The sequence below is a fragment of the Eublepharis macularius genome, chromosome 12 (genome assembly GCF_028583425.1).
Source record: "Eublepharis macularius isolate TG4126 chromosome 12, MPM_Emac_v1.0, whole genome shotgun sequence".
In the NCBI taxonomy this organism is placed as follows: domain Eukaryota; kingdom Metazoa; phylum Chordata; class Lepidosauria; order Squamata; family Eublepharidae; genus Eublepharis; species Eublepharis macularius.
The window spans coordinates 71859905-71878498 of NC_072801.1; the positions used below are offsets into that span (position 1 = coordinate 71859905).

Below are 18594 nucleotides of genomic sequence, written 5' to 3' on the forward strand. Positions count from 1 at the left end.
CAGGACCCGGTGCTCTGTGGCCTTTGATGGGACGTCAAGCCCAGTCTTATGGATATTTATTCAGAAATTAGTCCCAGTGAGTTCCACAGGATTTAACTGAATAAATAACAGAAGATCACAACTGTTAAATGTGTATTTTTTCAATCTTTCAATGAAAGGTACCTATAGGGATTGATTGATTGATTTGATCTTTCTTTCTTTCTTTCTTTCTTTCTTTCTTTCTTTCTTTCTTTCTTTCTTTCTTTCGTTCGTTCGTTCGTTCGTTCGTTCGTTCGTTCGTTCGTTCGTTCGTTCGTTCGTTCGTTCTGCATTCCAGGGGTTTCCAGCCAGAAGGTGTCTGTCTCCCAAGACCCATCTGCTTCGGCCAAGGAGGGCGATCCCATCCAACTCAATTGCTCCTACAACGATGCTGCACAGAACGTGCAGTGGTTCAAGCAATTCCCTGGTGGCCGGCTTCAGCTTATGGGCATACTGTTCAGAACAATGGCTGAACCTCATGACAATTTTGTTGTGAGTCTGGATACCACAAATAAATCCAGCACATTATACCTGAACAGCACTCAGCTCAGTGATTCTGCCATCTACTTCTGCGGCATGAGTCACAGTGGTACGAGAAAGCATCCTGCCTGTTACAAGAAGCGTTAGCAGAACCTGCAAGGCAAATTGAAGTTTTACAGAGACTGAAAACTAGTCAAAATTTTAGAATTCATATTCAGCCTTGTGAACATTTTCAAAATGTACTTTTGAAATTGCCTTTGAGGGAAGCGCATGCCAAAACTCCTGACTGATAATTTTTTAATGTCCTCCTTTCACATGTTGATTTATCAGTTGGAATCTCTGCGCACCCCGATTTATTAAATCCCCGACATCTCCCTACATTTCAGAATAAGAACATTGAACAAAATTGAACCAGGGGATTGTGAATCTGAATATGTGCAATCAACTATGAAAAAGGGAGAAGTTTGAGATTTCCTGCCCCCCATCCACTGATTTTCAGAATACTAGAATAGATAGGCAGTGTGTGCAGTGGTTAGACCACTAGACTTAGACCTGGGTTCAGATTACCACACCAGATATGACACTTGCTGGGTGACTTCAGACAAACTATTGGTGCCTCAACTGGACCCATTTAATGATGCGAATGACCACCATGTCTGCTGCTCTGAGCATCTTGAAGGGGAGGGGGCGTTAAAAATGGACGGATAGCTCTCTTACTGCAGCAGCATATCCCAGTTCTTCCAATGGTGAAAGGCTGGGTGGATGCTTTTTAACACTTTTAAAAGTGGATTAGACACATTCACAGAGGCCAGTTGTATCAATGGCAATACCCATGGTAGATAAACAGAGCCTCCATGTTCAGGTGCAGCGTACCTTTGACTACTAGTTTCCAGGTTCAAAGGCCAGGTTCTTGCTTTCAGGGCTTGACTACGGGCCCTGCAAGAAACATCTTGGTGGCCACTGCGGGGAAAGGATGCCAGAGAAGATCGGCCTTCGGTCCAATCCAGGACAGCTCTCCTTCTGGCTTTAGTGCGGAAGGTGGAACTAAAGGAGCGCAGCAGAGTTCAGCTCCTTTTATAGCCGCATTCCTCCCCTTTCCTTTCTCACTGTATGTTGCAGAGAGATGCTTGTCCCTGATTGGCTGGCATCAGCAGCAGGAACAACGTGAATCGTGACTCTGTTTGCTGAGCTACGGGCTTCAGCATTAACTGCTGAATCCTGTAGCTTCAAAACAGATAATCAAGGACAGCAATGGAGATATCTCACTGGGCCATCCTGAGTCTATCGTCCCTCTTCATCTCTGGTAGGTGCTGGGTTTTTCTCTTCCTGATTTCTACTCCCTGACAATGCAGCAGGGATCCTAGATTTGATGCTGCCGTGTTCTAGCCATTACAACAGACAGCTCCAGGATTTGGTAGAAGGACCATGCAAAGCAAGGACAATCCACTAATGTCCAGGGCTTTCTTCTCTGGCCTGATGAGCAATTGATCTCTGAATTAACCACACTTTGTTTCCATGCAGGGGTCAGATGCCAAGTCCAGCTCAACCAGAGCCTGCTGGAGATCGCCAAGGAAGGAGAGAATTCCACCATCGCCTGCAAGTATGACTCAGTTGTCTACAACGTGCAGTGGTACAGGCAGTTCCCAGGAGAGAGACCTACACATCTGCTCACAATAGCGGGAAAGGAAGCCAGCGAGGAACCCAACTTCAGGGCTGAGCACAACAAACAGGAACAGTCGAGTCGCCTGCGTATCACAGAGGTCCAGCTTTCAGACGCAGCCACCTACTTCTGTGCCGTGGAAGCACAGCGAGGCAGGTGCTGTGGTTGGTTGGACAAAAACTCTGCAGTCTGACAGGGAAGTTAACTGGCTCAGCCCATCTCTGCAGAGGACTAATGAATCATGTGGCTTTTGTTTTTCTTGGCTTTCTTTGAAATAGTGTCTGAATCAAATTATTAAATAAATATATTTTGATCATGTATCTTTTTATTTATTTTTATTTACTTCGTTTATATCCCAGCTCAAAGCAGCTTACATTATTACATTATTCCTCCATGCTATCTTCACAACAACCTTGTGAGGTAGGTGAGGATGAAAAAAGTTCAGTTGGCCCAAGGTCACCTCACAAGCTTTCATGGCAGAGCAGGGATTTGAACCTGGGTGTCCCAGATCTTGCTCTGACACTGTTGCCATCACACCATACCGGCTCATGTTCTATTATATATTTTTTTCTGCCTCACTTCCTTTTCAAGTGGTTTCATTTACATTCTATATCTATCTTTTTAAACGTAACAGTTAAACTGCCAAGGATTTTTGAATTATTATGTATATTTCATTGTGCTGTGGTTAATAAAGTGTTATGTAAAAAAGCTCCAATGTGTAAAATAATTCTATTCCATGAGAGATTTTCTAGGTGGTCCTGAATGGGAAAAAATCCATATCATGGAAATTCACAAATCAAATAAAAAATTTCCAAGTAAACACAAATTTGATAAATCATGAACTTCCTGGAAATTGGTACAGAAAACTGTAGCTGAGGTAAGGAAAACTGAACTTCCATTTAAACCAGAAATGGTTTATTACATGATGTGAAAATGATTCAAATATACTTGCATGAATGGTTATTTCTACTTATTAATTGCAGCTAGAATAAGGAGTTTGTATTACAGCACAATATTAAATATCTATGCATGTCTTAGAATTGACCACAAGGAGGCAGTGCTCAAGCACTTAGAAAGCAGAAGGTTTTGCAGGGGACAATTGCTTGTGAGTTTCATAGTACAGGAGAAAAATGTGGATTATTTCTTGGCGTGGATGAATTTGGAAGGGGTTTGGTGGGGGTTTCTTTGGTCTTCATCTGCACCCACATTGTCCAAGCTCTCTCTTTTTATTTTCCATGTTTCTCTTTTCCTTCCTTTCTCCCTTGTTCTTTCAAAATATGGCCTGGGCTCATACCATCTCTATAATTTCATCTCTCTGTCTTATCTACCCATAGGCAATAGCCCTGAAAGATCCTGAAACACCCATTTCATTTGGGGAGCTGACTGGCTAGTCTGGTTCTTTTGCTGGTAACCACGTCTTTTTGCAGTGCATAATTTCCAAAATCAGAGGTGCCAGGGTTCAAAATTGCTCTTTCCTCCTCTATAAAGGAAGCTTAAACAAATAAACCTCTTTAAGCTTGTAATGCTGGACTAGTCCTTAACACTATCACTTTGGAACTGCAGGTCACTGGAGTGGATGTGTCTTGTTTGCCAGGTGCAAAATACGCAAATAAATGCCATTCTGTCCAGCAGCAAAGCTCATAGCACTAAGAGCAGTCGATGCAAGGTTGGATGGCATTATTATTACCCATATATTGCTGAGACAGGAGAGAATTTGCAAGAGGGTAACTAGTGGAAGCCTAGCTGGTGCATTTGTGGCAGGGGGAAGATTAGAGTTACGGCTCTCCCCCTCAAAGTTTATTCCTTTAGCCACTAGCCTATTGCTGCTCCCTTCTGTCTACATCCATACTAAAAGTATGCTGTGAAATCAAGCCAAAGTATAGGATTGGCCCTCCCCTTCCTTAAATGATAGAGTCCCTAGGCCTCTTAGTTTTAGGGAGGAATAAAATTCACAGAACAGAGGCACATGTTTGGTTTCTTATCTTCCTAAGTGGCTTCTTAGGAATTAATTTCAGAATTCGCACCCAGTGCTGATTTCCTTTGCCTCCCCCTCCCTGCCCAACACAGCAAACCCTGCTATTTCCTTTGATCCCCCCCCCCCCGAGAAAAGAACAGGAAACCACTGACAAGATTGTGGTCTGTATCAGTGTAAGAAGGGGCTGTTGGAGACAGGGATTATCTCTTTGCTTAGGGCTGTATCCACAGGTGTCTTTACTTGAATGCAGTTTTAACAAATCTGGTTTTTGATGGCCCTATCCAGGGCTCAGCTAGGGGCACTGAGTCGGTGGGACATGCCGCCCAATCTAACTCCAAAGGAATCCTAAACCAGTGTACTCAGAAGGAAACCCATTTTGCTCAATGGGGCTTACTCCCAGGAAAATGTTCCCCAGGCTTGCAGCCACATTTACGAGTGCCACTGAATAAAACAAATTTTAATCAGTATGGGAGGGAGGGAGGAAGGAAAGTCTATGTTTACTGCCTTCCTTAAATTTAATTTTTAAATGTGGGTTTCATTAATGTTATGGAAAACGTTTTTCTTTTATAACTTAATCCATTTGCCTCTCGTGTCTTCTGTCTCTCCCTTTCTCTCCCTCCCTTATTGCCAATTTCTTTCTGTCTTGTTTGGTCAAGCTTGTTTCTGAAAGATGAAAAAAATCACCAGGTCACCGCCTGACTTTTTCATTCTGTTCCAGGGGTTTCAGGCCAGGAGTCTGTCTCCCAGGATCCATCTTCTTTGGCCAAGGAGGGAGAACCCGTCCAACTCAACTGCTCCTATAGCGGAACTGCCAACAGCTTTCAGTGGTTCAAGCAATCTCCTGGGGGCCAGATTCAGTCCATGGCCATGGTGTTTGGTAGAGGTGGGCACAAATCACAATACGAAGCAAAAAAAACCACGAACCGGGCCAATTTGTGGTTCGTGAAAATGCGGTTCGTGGGGCTGCATTTTCCATGAATTCCATGACTTTTTGGGCCCAGTTAATCAGATTCAGCAGCCAGCGTGGGGTGTTTGAAATGCCACGAACCACGAACCGATTTGTGAACTAGGAAAAGTTCATGGAAGTTCATAGTTCGTGGTTCATGGAATGTGACGAACCACGAACCACGTGGCTTGTTTTTTTGTTTTTTGTTTGGTTCGTGCCCACGTCTAGTGTTTCGTGCTACCTCTGAACCTCATGACCATTTTATTGTGGGGCTGTACACTGCAAAGAAAAACAGTTTCTTCTATTGCTGCATGCACTAAAATGAAGAGCTTAAATCAAATTCAGCATGCATATGACACAGAATTGCCAGCCTCCAGGCAGTGACTGGAGATCTCCCAGAATTATAACTCATCTCCAGGCCACAGAGATCAGTTCCCCTGGAGAAAATGGCTGCTTTGGAGGGTGGACTCTATGGAATTACATCATGCCAAGGCCCTTTCCCTCTCCAAACCCTGCCATCTCCAGGCTTCACCCCCCAAATCTCCAGGAATTTCCCAACATGGAGATGGCAACCTTAAATTACGACATCTGGCAAAATGTTATAATTCATTTTCAGACTTCTGTCAGTCAGTCAGTTAGCCTTTATTGGCATCAGTCGACACAATATACACAATACAAAAAAAAGAAAGAAAAGAAAAACAAGCTTGTTTCTGGAACTACTCTTGATGGAATTGTATAGCCATATAGAGAAACATTGCTACTTTCTCGGTGGTTTTAGGTAGGGAGTCATTTAGAAGGCGATAGACTTTTAAGGAATCTGGGAGGCCTCTCATATTGACTAATTCCAGGGCTAAATTAAAAACTGTACAGGAATTTTATAGCTCAATTTATTTATTAATGCACATTTTCACCACCCTTCTGAGGACCACAAGGCAGCCCACATGACCCCCCTGCCTCCATTTTATCATCTCAACAACCCTGCAAGGAAGGTTAAGCTTGGAGAGAACATGGCCCAAGGACACACAGTAAGTTTCATGGCTAGTGGAGATTTGAACCCAGGTCTTTCCTGTCGTCGTATGACATACTAAGCATGAATCACGATACTTCACTGGCTCTCTTGAGCTCCCCCCGCCCTTCACCTACAGTCCCCATGAAGACAATACCAGTGAGAATTTTTGCAAGCAAATTAGTTCCCACAGCCAATGCACGATGAACATATGCCCCGCCTCCATTTCACATTAGCATTGCCCTGTTCCTCCCAGTTTCCACCGCAATGGGGTGGAATCAGGGCTAAATCAAAGAGAAGAATCAGTAATTTTGGCTTCTGTTCACGAGGCGAACCGCTGAAGGAGCCCCTTCAACCATGGGGACGAGACTTCTCCTCTTCCTTCTTCATCTCCACTGCTGTAAGTTCTTTTAATGCAAAACACCAGGGGGTTCTTTGCTGGAGGAAAGAGAAGAAATCGTGATGGGTTGTTCATACAAACAAAGTCTCCGGGGGTCTGTCGCACAAACAAATGGATTAGCAATGAGAAAAACTCACCTCTGTATGTGGGGAGGGGTAGTCACCTGTGATTATGGAGCTGGATTAGTATTACATTATTACATGTTGTTATGGGTGAATATAGAGAGACAGAAGATGTTAAAAAACAACAACACTTAGCTGTCTAGAATCATTTTCCTGTGTTTAAATACAATGTTCATTAGCAAGAATATGGGTGTGCATGTGGACAAATGAAGACATTAAAGATCTAAAATCTGCTGGTTCCTTTACTATTCTTCTACTACATGGACTTCATTCATCTCCCATGTCCATGGTCTCTGCAGATACTGTGTTTCATACATACCACTTAAGGAAGCAGATTGACATATCCACTCCCTCAAAGGATCACCAGGAGGTGGAAACTGATGTTCTTCATGAGAAATAGGTATTTATATATTTTCCACTCTTCTTTCCCTGCAGTCTGTAAGTCTGAATCGGAAGTAACTCAGCTGCCCGCAAAGGAGAACATCTGGGAAGGAGACCCGTTCGCCCTCACCTGCAACTTTCCTGTGGATTACAGTACTTTCTTTTGGTACCTCCAGCTGCCTGGATCAGCTCCATCTTTGCTGCTGTCTGTAGGTTCCACGGAAAATAACACTGACGGGCGGTTCACAGCCGAGCGTCTGGAGAAAGGGAGGCAAAGCCGCCTGCACCTCTCTAGCTCTCAGCTTCGTGACTCAGGCACTTACTTATGTGCAGCGAGAGCACAGTGATACAGGAAGAGAGAAACCCACGAACATAAACTCAGTGCTTCTCAGGCTGAGTGACACTGTGCTCTTAGAAACATAGAAAACTGGGCTGGAAGCTATCCCCAAAGGTCATCTAGTCCAACCTTGTGCACAATGCAGGGAATCCATATCTACCCCCCTCTTCCAGTGACCCCTGCTCTATGCCCAGAAGAAGGCACCCTCCAGGATCTCTGGCCAATCTGACCTGGACGGAATTTCCTTCCTGACCTCAAAGTGGAATATCTCAAAAGTGTAGACATGGTTCAAGAAACCAAACCTTTCCTGAAGACACAATCTGCATTTTTTTAAAAAAGGTAGTCCCCTGTGCAAGCACTGAGTCATTACTGATCCATGGGGGGATGTTGCATCACGATGTTTTCGTGGCAGACTTTTGTTACGGGGTGGTTTGCCATTGCCTTCCCCAGTCATCTACACTTTACCCCCTGGAAACTGGGTACTCATTTTACCAATTTTACCCGGCTTCCGCCAGGATCGAACTCAAGTCGTGTGAGCAGGGCTTGTGCTGCAGTACTGCAGCTTATCACTCTGCGCACGGGATTCTTTGAGCATAGCCAGTTGTTTATTTCCGGTATTCTTCTCTCTCTTCCTAAGCCTCTCTTTCTAAACCTCTCTCTTCTTAAGTCTCTTCTCTCTCTTCCTAAGCTTTTGGTCACGGAGTTCTCTCCAGGCCCTCTCCTGCCATTTCCTGATCTCAGCTGGACGCTGTGCTCTCTCCATCTCATGTGGTTCTCAGGTTAGAGCATCCTCCTCACTCAGTTTGGATCCTGTAGCTAAATACTTGCCAGTTTTTCCTAATTTTGCCATTTTAACACCTCCAAAATCTTCAGAAAACATCACCATAGTAATGTTGCGAGTCTCTCTAATGGTGTATCCACACTGCAATGGTATATCAGTTCAGTACCAGTTTAAATATCCTGATTTCCTTCCTCCAAGGCATCTTCAGTGAGGATGGTGAAATGTTCTCCCTTGGAGACTCTGACCTGTCCTCCCCATCACATTCTCAAACAAACAACTCCTGGAACTTCAGTTTGGAGAGTCTTTTAAAACCAGCTTTACTTATTTATTTACTTTATTTATACTCCACTTTTCCCACTGAGACTCAGTGCAGATTACCAAATTTATCAATGCAGTAGGGATAGTTTAAGAGGCATAATGAATATTGTGATAAGATTGGTTTTACTGGAGACACCTTATCTGTTATATGGGATAGCAGGGATCCTTTCCCCAATGTATGTTTTTTACAAAAACGGAAATGTAATTGCGAGAGAGAGTTTCAATCTGTTCAAAGCAGCATTACTATATGTATTTATATCGGGGGGAGGTCTTTTATATTCTCTTTTCCTCCCTTGCAGTTTTTCTTATGAAACTCAACTACTACTTAGATGCTACTTGCTTTCCAGTGGACAATATACCCTTTATGCCCTTTCGCGACATTTCATGAAAAGAAACCAGGAGGTCCATCCCAGATCTCTGGCAGCTTGGTTCTGAAGCCTTTCCTTCTTTTCTCCACATGGTGGCACCAGAAAGCCTTCCCGTGTGTTTATAATAGCTTATTTTTTATATTGTGGCGTTTACTTGTAAACTTCCCTGAGCAGGAAGAAGTAGCATAAGGATATTCTGAATAAATAAATGGTTAGTGCTGTTATAGTATAATTAGGGCTTGCTACAGAAATTTTACCAGTCTTGTTGGACCTATTACTGTCAATACAACAGGTACGCTTATGGTGGTGGGCTACAATTAATTCCTAATAATTGTGAACAAAGCCAATATGATTAAAATGGATAATCATACCAGGTAGATTGATAGACAGTGAAGAGAAGTGTGTGAGAGAGAAAGAGATGGAGGAAAACTGGGGATGGAAGGAAGATTCACATTAGCTGTTTACTTTTCTACCCAATATCATTAAGGGAGAGAGGGGCTGAAGGTTGGAGGTAGTGTAGAAGAAAAAAACAAATCAACACAGCAAGTCAAATGATGATGGTAGAAACAATTCTTTCCAGGTGTTGAAATCTGTGGGAATATTCGTCAGCTTCCTGAAGTCGACATCTCTCTGGGAGAGACAACCGAAGTCCCCTGTAACCACAGCATCTCTACATACAATACAGTCCTTTGGTATAAGCACAGCCGCCAAACAGCCCCTCACTCGATCATCTATAATTCCTGTGGAACTAAGAAGGAGGGACAGTTGACTATGGAGATGGACCAAGCCAGCCTGTCTTCAACGCTCTCCATCAGCAAGGTGGAGATGGAAGACGCTGCCGTCTACTACTGTGCTGTGAATGACCAGTGGTGGGAAAGGCGAAGGGACCTGAACAGAAACTGGCAGGAGGAGTGGCTGAAGCCCTCTTCTCTGGGCTGCAGGTTCATTTCAGGGACATATCCGTGTCACACACTCAATGGCATTTTACATCTCCAGGGAGTTTTCCAGTAGCTGACATCTGTGTTGGATGTCTGATGGACATTTGAAACCAAATATCAATACTGTGTCACTGATATGATACCCTCAAGTATGCAGACAAATCGCTCCATTCAAAAAGACCCCACCCCCGAAGAATCCATGCATTCCCAAAGTACAAGCGTGCATCTTAGAAACGTGCAGTCTTCATTTTCAAGACCCTTCTAAAATGAAGAGATTTTAAACCCAACAAAAGAAATGACCTTCTTGTCTTGTAGAACAAGCCTTACTTGTGATGCGACTTCTATGTTTGAAGACTCCTGTATTCTCTGGTGAGCTCTGGTGACCCCCTGCAAGGTTATTGCTTTAACAACCACAGGTTTGACGTAGGGTTGCCAGGCTCCAGGTGGTGGCTGGAGATCTCCCAGAATTACAACTGTTCTCCAGGTGACAGAGGTCAGTTCTCCAGGAGAAAATGGCTGCTTTGGAGGGTGCGCTCTATGGCATTATACCCCACTGAGTTCCCTCCCCTTCCCAAATCCCACCCTCTCCAGGCTCCACGCCCTAAATCTCCAGGAATTTCCCTACCCAGCCCTGGCATTCAGAGAACACGTTTTCTGCCCTTACCTGTATTGTCCCCCATCTTCATACATCAGGGTGTTCATCGTCGTCCCCCACAAACCTTATTTAGGAAAAGTGTCTCATGTGATTTGGTCTTGTACAGCCTTTAAGATTCTTCTGAAGGAGAAATAGAAGAAATTACTCCAATTGCGACTGCCAGTTTCTACTATTTTCTCTTCTGAAAGCAGATGCCCACCAATTAAATGACATACAGCTGGCTGCAAAGTCAACAGAAGTGCACCCACAATGCTGCTGTACAGAAATAAGTGGTGTAGTGCAGTGTTTAGAGTGTCGGAATGGGAGGCGTGAGTTCAAATCCTCACTCTGCCATGGAAGATCGCTGGGTGACCTTGGGCCAGTCGCCCTCTCTCAGGGCCAAGCTACAAGTGACGAATGACACTTGAACAGCAAGTGTATTCCTCCCTGTTCACTTGCCCTACACTCAATCCACTTGCTGTTCAAGTGTCATTCATCACTTGTAGCTTGGCCCTTAGCCTAACCTACCTCGCAGGATGGTTGTTTGTGAGGATAAAATGGAGGAGGGGGGAATGATGAGGAAAGCTGCTTTGGGTTCCCCATTGGAGAAGAAAAGTGGGATATAAATTGTGCTGTTAGCCATATAAATAACTAAATAAATGCCAAGTCCGGCCAATGTGCCATTTAAATCGGTGCTTATCTTCTCTTTTTTGGCAGTGGCTCCCCCTCAGAAGTGGGTCTTTCCCACCATTCTAAATTTAATAAGAGAAACTAGGGAGAAAAATGCGGACCTCCAATTTACATAGCATGAACTCTACCAATGATCTACAACCTCTCCCCTCACATTTTGCAGACATTTTCAGAAGTGTGTCCCAGTCTTCAAATGCATCTATAAAGAGACTTATTCGAAGTACAGACTGGGAAACGTTATTAACATTCACTCATGCACACATTTCACAGAAATTTGCAACACAAAACTTTGACAAGAAGACCAGTACATGAATGAAACTGCTGTCAGCTCATTGCCCTGTGCTACAAGTTGGGTGTGATCAGGGCTTTTTTTCTGGGAAAAAAATGGTCACATGGCTGGTGGCCCCGCCCCCTGATTGCCGTGGAGGGCAATCTAAACTCCCCTCTGTCTGGAGATCAGGGGGCGGGGCTACCAGCCATGTGACCATTTTCAAGAGGTTCCGGAACTGTTCCACCATGTTCCAGCTGAAAAAAAGCCCTGGGTGGCTGATTCCACACAAGTTGGATAATGCACTTTCAATGCGCTTTAGCTATCGTTCGGAAGTGGATTTTTTGTTTCACACTAGAAAAATTCAGTTGCAAATGGCCTCTAAAGAGGATTGGAAGTGCATTATCCAACGCATGCGGAATCAGCCGGTGTGATGCTTTTACTCTGAAACTGTATTTTTCCTCTCACATGCTGCCATCTAGTGGCCATTCTTCCCTCTCCAATCCAATGTTTCTCTTTGCTAAAGCTTGCCTTGCTTGTTTTGATCCCCCCAACTGAATGTGTGAATAGGTAGAAGCTGGAATCACACATAAGCTCTAAAACAAAAAGAAGTCAAAATGTCATGGGACGTCCCCCTTCCTGGACTCAAAAAGTCTTTAACTTGAGGAATTTGTGGCATGAGGGGGAGGTCCATGAATGGCTGTTAGCTGTAATGATTAAATGGAACCTCCATGTTCAGAGGCAGTAACCACAGCAGTGCAGGTGGAGGCTTCAGGCCTCTATGCCTCGCTTGTAGGCTTCCTAGGGACATCCACAAAACAGGATCCTGGACCAGATGAACTGGTTCAGATTCTCAGTCCTGATCCTACACAGCTGTTGTTGTGTTCTTGTGGGCTAGTTGTTGAGGGGGTGTTTATTTTATTTTATACCCCGTTTCTCTCCCAGATTGAGACCCAAAGTGGCCTATCACGTCGTTCTCCCCTCCTCCACTCAATCCTCATAGCAACAGCCTTGCGAGGGAGGTTCTGCTGAGAGATTGTGAGGGGGTCTGGGGTCTCCCAGTGAGCTTCCATGGCAGAGTGGGGGGTTCAAACCTGCTCATCCCAGGTTTCAGTCTGATACTCTAACCACTATCCCACAGCATCAGCAAATTTCTCTCCCACCCTCTTTAACCACAAAAACAGCTCAAAGCAAGCTATTTCCTTTGATTCTTAGAAGGCAGGAACTCAAACCCACCCCCAAGACTGTGCTGTATGCTACTGCTGCACTCGATGGCATACAAGGCTGAGGCCCATCCATCAGGTCTGTCATCCCAAAGATGAGGTTGCTGGTGACGAGGGTCGTGGCGCTGCTTCTGGCTACATCCACAGGTACCTCGTGTTACCTGACATTTTAGCACATCTGGATCCCAATAGCCAGGCCCTGGTGCTCTGTTGCCTGTGATGTGATGTGCAGCCCAGTCTTATGGATATTTATTCAGCGGTCAATCTCAATGAGTTCCACAAGATTAACTGAATAAATAACATGAGATCCCTACTGTTAAATTTGTATTTTTTTCTCTTTCAGTGAAAGATTTTTCTTAATCTAGGTACCTAAAGGGATGGATTGATTTGATCTTTCTTTCTTTCTTTCTTTCTTTCTTTCTTTCTTTCTTTCTTTCTTTCTTTCTTTCTTTCTTTCTTTCTTTCTTTCTTTCTTTCTTTCTTTCTTTCTTTCTTTCTTTCTTTCTTTCTTTCTTTTTCGTTCGTTCGTTCGTTCGTTCGTTCGTTCGTTCTGCATTCCAGGAGTCTCCAGCCAGAAGGAGTCTGTCTCCCAAGACCCATCTGCTTTGGCCAAGGAGGGAGATCCCGTCCAACTGAACTGCTCTTATACAGGAACCGAGTACAGTTTGCAGTGGTACAAGCAAGACCCTGGGGGCCAGCTTCACTTCCTGGCCTTATTGGCTACGGCAGGCACTAAATCTTTCGGCCCTTTCATGATGAGTTTGGACCCAAAGAACAGATCTACCTCCTTACACCTGAACAGCGCCCAGCTCAACGATTCTGCCGTCTACTTCTGTGTCATGAGTCACAGTGGTGCACAGATGCACCCTGCTCATGACAAAAAGTGTTTGTAGAGCCAGCGTTTGTGTGTGTGTGAAGTTTTACAGAGATGGGTAATATGCCAAACTTTCTGCATTCAAACTCATATTTTTGTACTTTACACACTTCCCAGGATCCTGCTTACAACAGCGAGCAGCGGGGAATGAAGTTTTACAGTCAGAATCTCTGCACACCCTGTTTTACTAAAACCCCTGAACAAAATGGAACTAGGGGGTTGAGAACCTGAGTACATGCAATCAGGGCTTTTTTTCTGGGAAAAGAGGTGGTGGAACTCAGTGGGTTGCCAGCACAGGGGGCAACTCTTGGCGGGAGGTGGTGCCCCTGGTACCACATGTGTGCACGCAAAGCGCACGCATGCTCCCAAGGCCAATGATGTCACTTTGGGTCAGCTGGAACAAGGGGGGAGTTTTTAAAAGTTTAAATCACCCTCGATGAAAATGGTCGCATGGCTGGTGGCCCTGCCCCCTGATCTCCAGACAGAGGGGAGTTTAGATTGCCCTCTGCGCCGCTGGAGCGGCATGGAAGGCAATCTAAACTCCCTTCTGTCTGGAGATCAGGGGGCGGGGCTACCAGCCATGTGACCATTTTCAAGAGGTTCTGGAACTCTGTTCCACTGCGTTCCAGCTGGAAAAAAGCCCTGCATGCAATCACCTTTTAAAAAATGGAAGAATTTGTTTGAGATTCCTTCCCCCCACACTGATTTTCAGAATAGGCTGTATGAGCAATGGTGAGTGGTGAAAAGTGCCCTCAAGTCATAGCTGACCTCTGCTGGGTTTTCAAGGCAAGAGACTCAGGGCCAAGCTACAAGCGATGAATGACACTTGAACAGCAAGTGTATTTCTCCCTGTTCACTTGCGCCCCACTCAATCCACTTGCCGTTCAAGTGTCATTTGTCACTTGTAGCTTGGCCCTCACAGAGGTGGTTCGCCATTGCCTGCCTCTGCAACCCTGGTCTTCATTGAAGTCTCCCATCCAATTACTAGCCAAGGGCGACCCTGCTTAGCTTCTGAGATTGACAAGATTGGGCTTACCTGGACTATCCAGGTCAGGGTGCAAATCAACACACCAGCTATGACACTTATTGGACGACATTTGGAGAACTACGTTTCCACTGGAACTACTTTACAGGATTACTATGAGGATTAAGATGGGAATTGCCACCATGTTGGCTATCTGAGCTTCTTGAGGGGAGGGGGGGGGGATAAGAATGGATGCTAGAGCATATCCCAGTTCTTCCAACAGTGATAGACTGGGGAGATGTTTCTTAACCTTTTTCAAAGGGACTTAGACCCATTCACAGAGGATGGTTCAATCAATGGCAATTGCCACGATAGGTAAACAGAGCCTCCAAGATCAGATGCAGTGTACCTTTGATTACTAGTTGCCCAGGGACAAACTACAAAGGCCAGGTTCTTGCTTTCAAGGCTTGACTATGGGCTCCGCAAGAAACATCTAGGTGGTCACTGTAGGAAAAGGATGCTGGAGAAGATGGGCCTTTGGTCCACTCTAGGAAGGGCCTTCTGTATTTATTGAGGAGGGTGGAACGAAATGAGGACAGCAGAGTGCAGCTCCTTTTATAGCCGCATTCCTCCCCTTTCCTTTCTCATTGTATGTTGCAGAGAGATGCGTGTCTCTGATTGGCTGGCATCAGCAGCATGAACAACGTGAATCGTTTGTGACTCAGTCTCTGTTTCCAAAGGACGGGCTTCAGCATTAACTATCACATAAAGCTTCAAAACAGATAATCAAAGACAGCAATGGAGAGATCTCACTGGGCCATCCTGAGTCTCTCTTCCCTCTTGTTCTGTGGTAGGTGCCGGGCATTTCCCCTTTCCCATTTCTGTTCCCAAACAATACTACTGCATTCCTCTTTTCAGGGGTTGTAGATCTGATATTACAACTTTGTGGAGATTACAACAGACAACTCTAGGATGTGGTAGAAGGTGCATGCAAAGGAAGGAGAAGCCACCAATTTCCAGGGCTTCCTTCTCTGGCCGGATGGGCAGTTGATCTCTGAATTAACCCCACAATGTTTCTGTGCAGGGGTCAGATGCCAAGTCCAGGTGAACCAGAGCCTGCGGGAGTTCACCAGGGAAGGAGAGAATTCCACCATCGCTTGCAAGTATGACTCAGTTGTCTACAACGTGCAGTGGTACAGGCAGTTCCCAGGAGAGAGACCTACGCATGTGCTCACAATAGTGGGAAAGGAAGCCAGTGAGGAACCCAACTTCAGGGCTGAGCACAACAAACAGGAACAGTCGAGTCACCTGCGTATCACAGAGGTCCAGCTTTCAGACGCAGCCACCTACTTCTGTGCCGTGGAAGCACAGCGAGGCAGGTGCCATGGTTGGTTGGACAAAAACTCTGCAGTCTGACAGGGAAGTTAACTGGCTAAGCCCATCTCTGCAGAGGACTAATGAATACTGAGTTTTTGTTGATATGTTGCATATATTCCCTGGCTTTCTTTAAAATAGCATCTGAAGCGTGTGTGTGTTTGATCATCTATCTTTTTTTTTATTTTTTTTACCTCTTTTATACTCCAACCTTCTCCTCAATGGGGACTCAAATAACAACAACAACAACAACAACATTAGATTTATATAACACCCTTCAGGACAACTTAATGCCCACTCAGAGCAGTTTATAAAGTATGTCATTATTATCCCCACAACAAAACACCCTGTGAGGTGGGTGGGACTGAGAGAGCTCCAGAGAGCTGTGACTAGCCCAAGGTCACCCAGCTGGCCTCAAGTGGAGGAGTGGGGAATCAAACCCGGCTCTCCAGATTAGAGTCCCACGCTCTCAACCAAAACAGATTACATCATTTTTCTCACCTCCATTTTATCCTCACAACAACCCTTTGAGGTTAGGCTGAGAGTGTGTGAATGGCTCAAGGTCACCCAGTCAGCTTCCATGGCAGAGCAGGGATTCGAACCTGGGTCTCCTAGATCCAGATCTGACACTCTAGCCACTACACCACCCTGTTTCTTTTTCCATCATAGTTTTTTTGTTCCCCACTTCCTTTTTGAATGGTGTCACTTACATTCTGAGTTTTTAATTTAACAGTGGATCTACCAAGGATTTTAGAATTATTATGTATATTTCATTGTGCGGAGGTTTTAAAAATATGTTATATAAAAAAGCTCCAATTTGTAAATTAATCCCCTTCCATGTGAGACTTCCTCAGTGATCCTGAATGGAAAAAATCCATATAATGTAAATTTACAAAATGAATAGAATATTTCCAAGTAAACACATATTTGATGAAGGAAACGGATTTCCTGGACATTGGTACAGAAAACTGCAGTTGAGATTTGGAAGACTGAACCTCCATTTAAACCAGCTATTGTTTATTACATGATGTATATCTAGATTAGCACGAATTGTTATTTCTGTGTTTTAGTTGCAGCTAGAATAAGGAATTTGTGTTAAGGTACAATGTATATATCAAATGCATAATATCTATGCACATCTTAAAGCTGACCACAAGGAGGCAGTGTTCTCACACTTTGAAGGGGACAAATGCTTGTGGGTTTCCTAGGGCAGGAAGAACAAGGCGGATTATTTTTTGGTGTGGATGAGGTTGGAAGGGGTTTGGAAGGAGGTTTCTCTGGCCTTCATCTTCACCCTCATAGTTCAATTTCTCCTCTTCCCCCCCTTTTTGCCATGATTCTCTTTTCTTCTCCCTTGTTCCCTCACTTTATGGCCTGGGCTCACACCATCTCGAAATATTTACTTGTTTGTCTTATCTACAGTGGGTGGTGGAACACCCATCTTGGAATTGGGGAGCTAACTTGCTCATTGCACCCCAGTACACTCTACTATCTGGTTCCTTTGCCTGGAGATCCTGGTAACCACAGCTTCTCTGCAGTGTTTCCCTTCCAAAACTTGAACTTCTGGGAATCAAAATTGCTCTCTCCTCTTGTGTAAAGAAAATGTTTTCAATTAAACCTCTTCAGGCTTGTAACGCTGGACTAGTTCTTAAAATTGTCACTTTGGAATTGCAGGCCACTGGAGTGGATCTGTCTGGTTTTCCAGGCACAAAACATGCAAATAAATGCATTATTACCCCCATATTGCAGACATAGGGCAGAGTCTGCAAGATGGTGACTTGTGGAAGGATAGCTAGTCAATTTGTGGCAGATAACAAGAAGAAGAACAACAACAACATTCTATTTACATACTGCCCTTCAGGACAAGACCCACTCAGATCACTTTACAAAGTGTTATTATTATCTTCAGGATTATCCTGTGAGGTGGGTGGGGCTGAGAGAGCTTTGAGAGAGCTGTGACTGACCCAAGGTCACCCAGCTGGCTTCAAGTGAAGGAATGAGGAATCAAACCCAGTTCTCAGTCCAGATTAGAGTCCTGTTGCTCTTAACCACTACACCAAACTGGCTCTACCCCTGATCTTCTGTGTTATAGTCAGTGCTTTTTTTCTAAAAAAATGTTTAGCGGTACGCTCAGTTTGACTCAAGAAAATCACCATTTTATAGTTCAAATTAGAAAAATGGAAAAATGGTGCAAAACGTACAAAAATACAGAAATTCGTTGCCGCCATCAGGGGAAGCAACAAGACTGACCAATCACCGTGCTAGATTCCAACTACCAGAGCTCCAAGTGGCTTAGAGAAGACTTGTTTGTATTTGTCTACAGCCTAACGATCACCGATTATACCAGCGATCTCGGTGGCGTGTTCGATGCTCAAAGATGTTCCATTTTTTTGTAAGACGAACAGCGCTCCTAGTGAGTTTAAATATAACTAAACATCTTTGTTGCCAACATACACTACATAAAACTTAACAAATCACATACATATCCATAATACGTTTGGAGTTGGTTTAGCAGGAATTCCAACATTTTAACATTTTTACTTTCTCCCATTGGATTCACAAAATGTTTAGGGGTATGCGTACCCCTGTGTACCACCAGAAAAAAAAGCACTGGGTATAGTTGCCAAGTGCCCTTACCTTTTGGGCAGGTCCCCTTATCCTCCTGGCTGTTAGCGCTTTCTTCCCCTCTTACTGTTATATTTGCACGGCTGCACAGTGATATCACTTCCGGTGATGTCACTTCCAGTGACATCAACACTCAGGCTCAGGACTGTTCCTGCTAGGCTTGCCAGCTTCCAGGTCATAACTGGAGATCTCCCGGAATTACAACTGATCTC

General features: G+C 44.5%; 1 protein-coding gene across 1 annotated transcript; it reads left to right on the forward strand.

The window, feature by feature from the left end:
* Positions 1–1723: 1723 nt before the first annotated feature.
* On the forward strand, positions 1724–7335 carry LOC129339799 (uncharacterized). Its single transcript, XM_054994379.1, has 4 exons — positions 1724–1801; positions 2020–2310; positions 4852–5016; positions 7043–7335. The coding sequence occupies exons 1-4, from the start codon at positions 1750–1752 to the stop codon at positions 7333–7335; spliced, it is 801 nt and encodes a 266-aa protein (XP_054850354.1). The 5' UTR covers positions 1724–1749.
* The last annotated feature ends 11259 nt before the right edge of the window (positions 7336–18594 follow it).

Coding starts and splice junctions, on each gene's coding strand:
- LOC129339799 (XM_054994379.1), top strand. CDS start 1,750: ATGGAGATATCTCACTGGGCCATCCTGAGTCTATCGTCCCTCTTCATC. Junction 1,802..2,019: donor ATCGTCCCTCTTCATCTCTG/GTAGGTGCTGGG, acceptor GTTTCCATGCAG/GGGTCAGATGCCAAGTCCAG. Junction 5,017..7,042: donor GGCCATGGTGTTTGGTAGAG/GTGGGCACAAAT, acceptor CTTTCCCTGCAG/TCTGTAAGTCTGAATCGGAA.